General features: G+C 41.6%; 1 protein-coding gene across 1 annotated transcript; it reads left to right on the top strand.

Moving 5' to 3' along the window:
* The first annotated feature begins 895 nt into the window (after window positions 1-895).
* Window positions 896-10946, top strand: BORCS7 (BLOC-1 related complex subunit 7). Its single transcript, XM_065923243.1, has 5 exons — window positions 896-1174; window positions 8292-8354; window positions 8455-8498; window positions 9620-9640; window positions 10432-10946. Exons 1-5 carry the CDS (start codon window positions 911-913, stop codon window positions 10481-10483), a joined length of 444 nt encoding a protein of 147 aa, XP_065779315.1. The 5' UTR covers window positions 896-910; the 3' UTR covers window positions 10484-10946.
* The last annotated feature ends 105 nt before the right edge of the window (window positions 10947-11051 follow it).

Genomic DNA, 11051 nt, shown 5'->3' on the forward strand with positions numbered 1-11051 from the left:
TGTGGCCTGTGAGACCTTTGTTCACTGACTAGGGATCAACCTGCACCACCTGCACTGGAAGTTCAGAGTCTCAACCACTGAATCACTAGAGAAATCCCCAAATTGTTCACTTCAAAAAAATGTAGTTATTTGAACATAAATTATACCTTAATAATGTTGACTAAGACCAAGAATTAAATGAAAGAATCAGAGACGTCTGAATATAGACACTTGGAAGATAAAGTAATGTTGATATTTAGTATAGGTGATTTTAAACAAAATTTGCCAATGCACCATTCTCTCTCTCTGGTGCGTTGGCCTGAAAAGAAACAGCTACACGAAACACTTTAGATATTAATTCTTTTCAAGGTGATAATCAGTTTGCTTTAATAGAACAAAGGGGTCATTTATCACTGAAAATTACTAGAGAGGTTAAGCATTTTTCATACCTATTGGCGATCTTATTTACTTTAATAATTGCCTGTTTTGTGAACTTTGCCAGTTTTTTCTGTTGGCTTTTTCCTCCTGGATTTTCTGTTTACTTGTCTCTTCAGCCTGGGAGTTTACTGGAGACAAGGGCTACATCTCATTTTTCTATCCTCAGTCCAACAGCGTTTGGCGTTTCGTTCATGAAATGTTTGTTAAAATTGAATTGAATGATCTTAATTCTCAGAACGCTTGGGAGATTTAATTTTATTATTTCTATTTTACAGATGAGGAACACAAGGTGCAAACGCTGAAGAATTTGCAGTCACACAACTAACCGGCAGAATTTGGACTGTAATCCATTACGCCTTTTGATTTTAAACCATAGGTTTACTGAAATTGTCCTCCATCCTCTTCGTCGATGTTTCCCTGAGCCGCGTCTTCTTCAGGATATCAACTGAGTATTTTAAATTAAAGCGAGCAAAGCGCAACCTCCGCTAGGCGCATGCGTCCCTTCCTTTTCCCACGGTGGGAAAAAAAAAAGACACCACCTCTTTTCCTTCCGCTTTGTACATATTTTGGCCTGGGCGACTCGCCATCGCCCTTGGGGAGGCGTTCACTGACCGAAGTGATGGCGACCGGGACCCAAGATTCGCAAGCGCGATTCGGTCAGTCCGTGAAGGGGCTTCTGACGGAGAAAGTGAACACCTGTGGTACTGACGTGATCGCTCTAACCAAGCAGGTTCTGAAGGGCTCCCGGAGCTCCGAGGTAAACTAAGAGTGATCTCTCTGGGCCTAGTACCCTGGGAATCTCTTTTCTTCCTTGTCTGTGTGGAAGGAGGTGGGGGGGGTGGGGGTGGCCGCATTGCATCCTGGGAATTGTAGTCCGTGGACTGCGGAGAAGAGAGGAGAGCTCGTTCGCGGAGGGCACGCTTTGCACTCTGGGGTGTGTCTCTGGACAGGACTACTGGTTCTTCGAGCCGAGGAGGGAGCGGAGGGGAATGGGGTGGGGAAGAAACCAAAGGATAAGAATCGGTGCTTTAAAGCATACATTGCGCTAGGAGGCGGATGAGATAGTGATCCTATCGAGTTCCTCATTTGTTTCTCAGAGTTGTCTCTAGTGAAGATCTGTCCCTTTTGGCCCCCAGATTCCGCGTGGTTGTGCCTTAAACATCCCAGATTCCTTTCAGACTTTTTCCCTGCGCTGTCTTCCTTGCTGCACTGGGGGCTTTCTCTAGTTGGGACGAGTGAGGGGCCTCTCTGCTTTTGCGGTTCGCAGGCTTCTCATTGCGGTGGCCTCTCCTGTTGCGGAGCACAGGCTCTAGGGCGCGTGGGCCCAGTAGTTGTGGCGCAGGGGCCTAGTTGCCATGCAGCATGTGGGATCCTCTCCGACCAGGGATCCAACTGGCCTCCTCTGCATTGCAAGGGGGATTCTTAACCACTGGACCACCAGGGAAGCCCTCTTCAAGACTTCTATATCGTGTGTCCACACATTCATTCTTTTCTGACTTGTCTTTATGGTCACGTTTTTGGTTTTCTGTTAGCTTTCTCCTTTGCCGTGATTTTCTTCTCATCCTCTGGCTACTAACATGAATGGGATTGTTTGATGGCTTTTCACACCAGCAAGCTTTGTATGTGTACGCTCTCTCCTAAAAAAGACCTATCCATTGTACCCTGAGAATTCAATCAAGTAAAATGAAAATATATGTCCACACAGAGACTTGTACGTGTTCATAGACATTTATCCAAAATAGCACCGAATTGGAAGCAATCCAAATGCCCATATGGCAGGTGATTGGACAAACAAAATATGTCTAATGACCCAGCTTTTCAACTTCTAGGTTTTTACCCAGGAGAAAGGAAAACATCGTTTTGTTACAGAGACCAACCATGCACATGGTGTATCATGTAAGATGTCCAGATTTGGATTATTTAAAATGGAAGATATCTTAAATATGCTTGCAGAATAATCTGGGGACAGAGTCTTTAGGTTTCTATAATTTCTCCTGTGAAGAAGCTGGCTTAAAGCTCAACATTCAGAAAACTAAGATCATGGCATTCGGTCCCATCACTTCATGGCAGATAGATGGGGAACCAGTGGAAACAGTGGCTGACTTTATTTTTCTGGGCTCCAAAATCACTGCAGATGGTGATTGCAGCAATGAAATTAAAAGACGCTTACTCCTTGGAAGGAAAGTTATGACCAACCTAAATAGCATTTTAAAAAGCAGAGACATTACTTTGCCAGCAAAAGTTCATCTAGTCAAGGCTATGGTTTTTCCAGTGGTCACATATAGATGTGAGAGTTGAACTATAAAGAAAGCTGATGGAGAAGGAAATGGCAAACCACTCCAGTATTCTTGCCTGGGAAATCCCATGGACAGAGAAGCCTGGTAGGCTACAGTCCATGGGGTTGCAAAGAGTCAGATATGACTGAGCAACACTAAATATAACCAGTATAAATATGCACGTGAAAAGGCAGAGAATATCACACTCTATTAAAAACAAAACCTAGTTACATGCTGTCTATAAGAAACCTATTTTCAATATAAAGACACAAATAGCTTAAAAGTAAAAAAAAAGAAAAGAAAAGAAAGCTGAGTGCCGAAGAATTGATGTTTTTGAACTGTGGTGTTGGAGAAGACTCTTGAGAGTCTCTTGGACTGCAGGGAGATCCAACCAGTCCATCCTAAAGGAGATCAGTCCTGGTTGTTCAACACTTTGGCCATCTGATGCGAAGAGCTGACTCATTGGAAAAGACCCTGATGCTGGGAGGGATTGCGGGCAGGAGGAGAAGGGGACAACAGAGGATGAGATGGCTGGATGGCATCACTGACTCGATGGACATGGGTTTGAGTGGACTCCAGGAGTTGGTGATGGACAGAGAGGCCTGGCATGCTGCCGTTCATGGGGTCGCAAAGAGTTGGACACAACTGAGCGACTGAACTGAACTGAACTGAATTTCTCCTGTAGACCATTGTCTTGCTCATAATTAATCCAAAGCAGTGTATCTTAGCTACTCATTTTCAACAAGTATATTTGATTTTTGACTTAGTTTTATCATAATAGCAACTCTTTCTCCCCCACTCTTCTTTTCCTCATATTTCATCATTTTCTTATTATTCCATTAAGTTATATAGTTCCTTTAGCAAGCATGTCTGCCAGTCTTCACCTTCATATATGAATGTTCAAAGTGTTAGTTTAGGGTCTGGTAGAATGATCTTTACAAAATTAGCTTTTACCTTATGTCCTTAGTTTCTGTTGATAGTGGCTATAAGAAACAACTGTATAAAAAATGTGTTTATCGTAATACTATTGTTGAAGTAATTGATCTGGTGATGCCAGATATGCTTTGTATGAAGTTCCATGTGGTATACTCATTTTAGGATCCAGAGGGCTTCCCAGGTGATTCAGTGGTAAAGAATCTGCCTGCTAGTGCAGGAGCTGTGAGTTTGATCCTTGGGTTAGGAAGATCCCCTAGAGAAGAAAATGGCAGCCCACTCCAATATTCTTACCTGGAAGAGCCCATGGACCGAGGAGCCTGACAGGCTATAGTCCACAGGATCTCAAGGAGCCAGATACAACTGAGCACACCCTCATGCATCAGAGGAAAATTTACCTGTTTTGAAAAATTGTTGTGTCGCCTTTTACCAAATAAGAATTATGAAACTTACTCTGCTCCATCTTTTACCTTGGTTGCAGTCAGTTTTAGTGGTAGATATATATACTTCTCCTTTTCATGATTTTTTAGATTCTTTTTCTGTTATTTGTTTTTTTTTTAATGTGTGTGTTTTACGTAGCTTAATTCATAAACCTTCATAATCGCTGATAAAATAAGTGCTTTTCTTACAGAGAGGAGTTTCACTTGTCCAAGTTCATGCAGTAGTTGGGAAGGGGTAGTACTAGGATTCAAACCTAGGCATACTGGTTCTAAACCCACACTCTTGGATGCCACTTCTCGTGGCCTCTAGCTGGATTAAGTGGTCAAAAAGCCACAGTACCATGTTGACTCTCCTGATGTGGTTTGCTGCTTCCCGTTCCAGCTCCTTGTGTATTTTTCACAAGAGTTTCTTCTGTAGTAGATTTAGATAGGGTGCTCAGTAAGTGGTATGGATTGAGTTAAGCTGAAACCAGTCCAGTTTTCTGGGACAGAGTTGATACACTTCTCAAGCTGGAACTTTGTCTTTATTTTAAAAATTGGTTAATATTTTATTTATTTATTTAAAAATTGGAATATTGTTGCTTTATGGTGGTGTATTAGTTTCTACTGTACAGCAAAAATGAATCAGCCGTATGTATACATATATCCTCTCTTCCTTGGATTTCCTTCCATTTAAGTCACCACAGATCATTCAGTAAATGTTTCAGTTCTCATTTGTTATCTGTTCTATACATAGTAGTGTATTTATGCCAATCCCGGTCTCCCAGTTCATCCTACCTCCACCTTCCTCCCTTGGTATCTTCGTCTGTGTCTCTATTTGCTTTGCAGATAAGTTCATCTATACGGACTTTGGGCTTCCCAGGTGGTGCCAGTTGTTAAGAACCTGTCTGCCAATGCAGGAGTCATAATGAGAGACATAATGAGGGTTTGATCCCTGGGTTGGGAAGATCCCCTGGAGGAGGGCATGGCACCCCACTCCAGGATTCTTGCCTGGAGAATCCCACGGACAGAGGAGCCTGGCAGGCTATAGTCCACAGGGTCTCAAAGAGTTGGACATGACTGAAGCGACTTAGCACACACGCACGCATACCAGCCTTGTCGTTTTACTAGATCTCTTACATGATACTTATCATGTACCATATTGCATTTTTCTATAGTTACTTAATACTTCCCTTGTAGCTCAGTTGGTCAAGAATCCACCTGCAATAAAGAAGACCCGTATTTGATTCCTGGGTTGGGAAGATCCCCTGGAGAAAGAAATGGCAACCCACTCTAGTGTTCTTGCCTGGGAGATCCCATGGACAGAGGAGCCTGGCAGGCTACTGGCTACTGTGTATAGACTTGCAAGAGTCAGATACAACTTAGTGACTAAACCACCAACATAGTTACTTATGTATATTTTTGCCATTTCCTTTGCTAGGCCCTGAGGTTATGGGAGTATTACAGATTTTCAGTCCTTCTCAGCCCACAGAGCATTGCTTCCCTCTTCATCAGTCTTCAACAAAGCTGTTTTGTGTGAATATAAGACAAACGGGTGTTGAGATAAGTATGAGCAAGCTGGGGGGAAAATTCATAGGAATGTACAAAGCTTCTGTTCTCAGATTGTTTTATAGGTGTGTTTCAGATGTTCTACTTTAAAGAAACTGAAACTGGAGATCTTAGGTAATATGTTAGGTGCCTGGCTGGTTTATGTAAACAAATAATGCATCAATGTCAATGATTATGTCTGTCATCATAGAAAAGGCCCTGGTCCTACATGCCAACAGCCCCTGCATTCCAGGCCATCACAAGTCCCATCAGGTCTATCTTCTGAATAACTCTCAAGCCCCTCACCCTGCCTTTTTAAACTGTCACTTCTGTGGTTCAGGTCACTCTCATTACTTTCCTAGAATACTGCCATGTTCTCGTAACCAATCTGTCTGCCTTCAGGCCTGCACCCCCCACCCCCACCCCTTCTAATCCATCTTGCTCACCACATGCTAAAACAGTCAATCTAATCATGCCACTTTTTTGTAACATTATACTTCTGAATTCTAAGCACCAGCCTTTAGGTCTCAGCTTAGAAGTCACTTTTTTGGGCTTCTCTGGTGGCTCAGTGGTAAAGAATCCACCTGCCAATGCAGGAGACATGGTTCGATCTCTCGTCCAGGAAGATCCCACATGTCATGGAGCAACTAAGCCTGTGGCTACAACTATTGGCCTGAGCTCTAGAGCTTGGGAGATGCAACTGCTGAAGACTGCATGCTTAGAGCCTGTGCTCTGCAACAAGGGAAGCCACCACAGTGAGAAGCCCACGCACTGCAACTAGAGTAGTCCCTGCTCGCTGCAACTAGAGAAAAACCACATGTAGCAATGAAGATCCAGCACAGCCAAGAATAATAAATAAATAGTGAAATCAGGAATTAAAAAAAAAAATCACTTCTTTTAGGCAGCCTTCCCTGAGCGCCTCCCCTGTGTTAGTCACCACTGCCCTCAAACTCCCCTGGCATCTAGTGCATCCTCTCAGCACCTACCCCATGGTATCGTAGGACCTTTGTCCTCTGTAATCCCAGCCTGTGAGCCCTGAAAGGATGGGGGCTATGTCTCTTACTGGCTTATAAGTACTTAATAAATATTTGTTGAATGAATGAGGAAGATACTATTAGAATCTTCAATTTGTTGGTCACCATCCCTTGTCTGTAGGAGTTTGGAGTTTGCCATTTAAAAGTGGCCACAGGGAGGAAACAGGAACTCTCCTACTTGGTGGGAATGCAAAATGGTATAATCTTAACAGGGAGGGTGATTTGGCAATATGTAGCAAAATTAAAACCCTCTGATCCAGCAATCACAATTCGAGATTCTGAGTCTATCCAAAGATATGCCTGCAAAAAGATACAAAAAGATATGTAAGGTATTTTTTTAGCACTACTTATTAATATAATAGCAAAAGACTGGAAACAGCCCCAGAGTCTTTAGTAGAAGACTGGTTAAATAATCTTATGAGACATCTATACAGTGGAGTGCTTGGCCGCTCTAAAAGAACAGGTGGAGATTCAATATTTATTGCTGTAGGCCTATCTCAGTATATATTATCGAGTGAACATGGCATGATGTGGAAGAGTGCATATGGTAGGTTACATTTTATGTAAGATGGGCAAAATATATACACATATCCATTGTTTTATAAAGGAACAATGGAAAGATAAACCAAAAACTAACTTAAAAAATATGTATGCATAGAGAAGAGATACCAGGAGAGGAAGAGGCTGGATAGAAGTTCTTATTTTATTGTTTTGCCTTTAGAAGCCTGTAAAATTTTACTAACTTTTAAAGTTAAAAAGAAAAATAAAAGTTGCTATAGGGAGAGAAGTCGGGAGGCTGGATCAGTGCTGGTTTCTTGTTAATTTGAAGTCATCTGACCCAAGGGAACAGGGAAGATTGGTAGACACACATAACGGGAGCGCCCTTTCATGGCTGGACTTCATGTCTGCCAGTAACAGGGTGCCTCAGGAAGTGGAACACCTCTGTTGATTTATTCTTGCAGTTCCGTGCAGGCCACCCAGCTGAAACAGAGTTCACTCAGCCTCTCTCTCTCTCTTTCTCTCTCTCCACCATAGGACCCAGCTATCAGTGAATTCATTAAAATCCACTGCCACCTTCCTCCTTTCTTTTCTCTTCCCCAGCTCCATCTGGCCATTCTTCACATAGTGCTTTCCCACTTTGAATCCCAAACTTCTTCCCAGGTCTTTCCCGAGCACCCTCCTCCCCTCCCCACCCCCTACATCTATGTTTTTCATTCCATTTCTAAACAGCCACATCCCATTGTCCTTTAAAGCCCTATTCTAACTCTTGCCCTTTCCCTCCCCACAAACAACTCCAAATCTCAAATTTGCCTTAGAGAGTCAGAAATTAGGTTCTCACTGGTCTTGTGGAGCCAAAGTTTGTGTTCGCAGACTTTTCCTCCCAGCACTTGATGAATAAGCTCAGCATTCTGGAGGACTTGGTTTCTCAGGCAATGGCCTTTGGAACAGATGTCGAGCCCATGCCAGCACTGCCACAGTGACAATGAAGTGGGTTTTCAACATGAACAAATGGGAAATTATCTTCCTTTACATTCGGAGGGTTTGTATTTGTATAGGGTGGCAGAGTAGGGGGAGGAGAGAGGGCCCTGGGAGAACAGCTGCAGAGAGAAGATTACAGGAAGTTTGGAAATTTTGATTATTACCATTTTATTTTTGTCTTCCAGCTGCTAGGTCAGGCAGCTCGAAACATGGTACTACAGGAAGATGCCATTTTACACTCAGAAGATGTAAGAAACAATTTCTGTTACGGTTTGAGTTTTTTGTGCACAGTTTGTGTGGCTTCAGGGAAGTGGAATGCTCTATTTCTCTCTCTCTTTTTTAATGCAGAGTTTAAGAAAAATGGCAATAATAACAACTCATCTTCAGTACCAGTGAGTATGCGCTCTCCAGTGCCTGCTTTGCTTGCTACACAGTCACTCTCTGCAGGCTGCTTCCTGTGGCCTTTGTGCTTTTGCTTATTTTCCTGAAGGCGGGAGCCAGGAGTAAAGTGTCAGGAGGTGGGGGGGAGGGGGGGGGATTAGTCAAGGATATGTTCCCCCTGGAATAGATGCCTGAGACTGCAGAAGAAGTTGGTGTACAGGGTGCGATCAGAGTGGGAATCACTCTGATTGTGAACCTCCCTCATATTTTGAGGGCTTCTTAGAAGGAGAGACTGCAAACCCCCTTAAGGCCAGGGCCCATCCAGGACCACACACATGAGTAGCCCTTGGCACTTGGTGGGCACTTAAGTGGTATTTGTCAACTGTCTGTGCCTGAGGGCTTTCCCAGAGTGGCTGCACCTTCCCTGGGGAATGGAGTACATCAGTGATCTTTATTTTACATTCCCATGTGCGTGCCAAGTCACTTAAATTGTGTTACCTCGGTCATGTCTAACTCTTTGCGACGCTATGGACTGGAGCCCTCCAGGCTCCTCTGTCCTTGGGATTCTCCAGGCAAGAATACTGGAATGAATTGCCATGAGCCCTAACTGCGTATAAATCATCCAGCAGATTCTGAAATATAGAGACTCCCTTCTCTGTTATAGTTTTGGACAAAATTACAATTAACTCTTCATCTTACTTAATTTTGCTTTTATTTTATGCAGTTGATATTACACTTATGTACCTATTGGAAATATCTGATTGGGAATTTAACTCTTGATATATAAATAGCTAAAACATTCATTTTTAGGTTATGTACCTATCAGGTATGTGACCCTTCAGCTCACGTACCCAAACTGAATTTGAGCCATCCTTATAGTCGGTTGGACCACATACCTCACTCTGATAGAGTATTATTACATCTTTAGGTGTAAAATCCATCTTTTCAGCAACTCTGCACTCAGATAGTGAAGAGGGGTTCAATATTGCAATCTTAGGATAGGATGGACAGAAATAGAAAATGTGACAAGCTGGAAATTTGTCCTTCCTATGTATATATATGACCACAGATAACTTCTTCTAGGTTGCTACATTTTCTTATGTTTATTTTTCTCTTTCCTTTTCTGATTTAGGCAAGAAGCTATTCAGAAGAAGTAAGTAATCCCAAAGGTAGAGGAGTAGGGGGCCACCTAACTATAGCAAGCTGGGGGGAATTACACTGCTGGGCCTAGGATTAGTACAAAACTCTGGTTGACATAGACCCTTAAATTGATTTATGTTCTAGGATAGCTCATTGAAAATATAAAGAATATTTCAAAGGCATGCAGTAAGTCAATTCACTTCTAGCACAGGCTTTCTAAAAGTTATAGGGTATAGAGAACCAACCTTAAGGAGTAGGCAACTTTTTACATTGGTAATATTTGTTAAGTAGAGTAAATGTGCTGCAGTCATTGAACAAACTTGTGTGTTTGTGTGTGTGTATTTTTTTTAAGTGGAATATTTCAGTCCCTTGCAATATTGTTTATATAATAATTGGCTTTACAGATCTTTTCTTCATGTTTTAAACATGTATGGTCGCCGCCAGTGGACCAAAATAAATTTTTAATATTTAGCTTCAACAGAACTATGCATATGTTTTGTGCACGTACTCTGTGCAAATCATTTGCACAATGAAATGTCTTCACAGCAGTTTTTTTTTTTTTCCCAGTATCTAGTTCTCCATTTTTCTGGGGAGAACATATAATATTGTACTTTCAGGGATAGTAAACCATTACAAACAAAGAATGTAGAGAAATATACCCCTATCTCTTCACCCAGTCATGAATCTGACCCCACTTATAGCCCCCACATTTAAAGCCTAAAGAAAATATGATTGCATAGAGGGGTTGCTATGACGACAAGATGCCCAGTGTAGATAAACTTTTTTCTCTATCCTAATTTATAGTGTTGAGCAGTCTTCAAATCTACAGGACCAGTTGAATCATCTATTGAAATGAACGAGTTAGAAGAGGGCAAAAGCACTTCTTTGCCTGACCCTGAGGAGGAAGTATCTTACATAACCATGTGCTATGGGTTTGATTTTCCATTTTCTTTTCCAAAAGTTAAGTTAGAAAAGATCTGTGATGATGAACAGTTTCTCCTAAAAGGAAATTAGGTGACTAAATTTTAGAAGCACTTCTTAAATCAAACCAACGCATGCTCTTAATTAATTTTTAAGTTGTTCTGTTAGTTTGATATTAAAGCAAAATTAAAAGATGTCTTAGTTTTTCCCACAGGATTTTAATGTGTCAAAAGCCATGTTGTCTAAATGTGTTTCTTAAGCAAATACTGAGTAGTGTTTTAAATTCAGACTTAGAGATTCTACTGTGAATTTATAAGAATGATTAATATTTTTTAAAGACTTTTTTTCTTTTAATCATACTTTCAGTAAATATTTTAATTTCATGGTCACAGACTGATGATTAGGTAATACCGGTTGTTTTCTTTTCTAGTAACTAAGAAGAGATACTTATTTTATTTGTTGGAGCAAATTCCTTCATGAAAATTAGGCAAATGGTATCATAT

The sequence above is a fragment of the Muntiacus reevesi genome, chromosome 2 (assembly GCF_963930625.1).
Source record: "Muntiacus reevesi chromosome 2, mMunRee1.1, whole genome shotgun sequence".
In the NCBI taxonomy this organism is placed as follows: domain Eukaryota; kingdom Metazoa; phylum Chordata; class Mammalia; order Artiodactyla; family Cervidae; genus Muntiacus; species Muntiacus reevesi.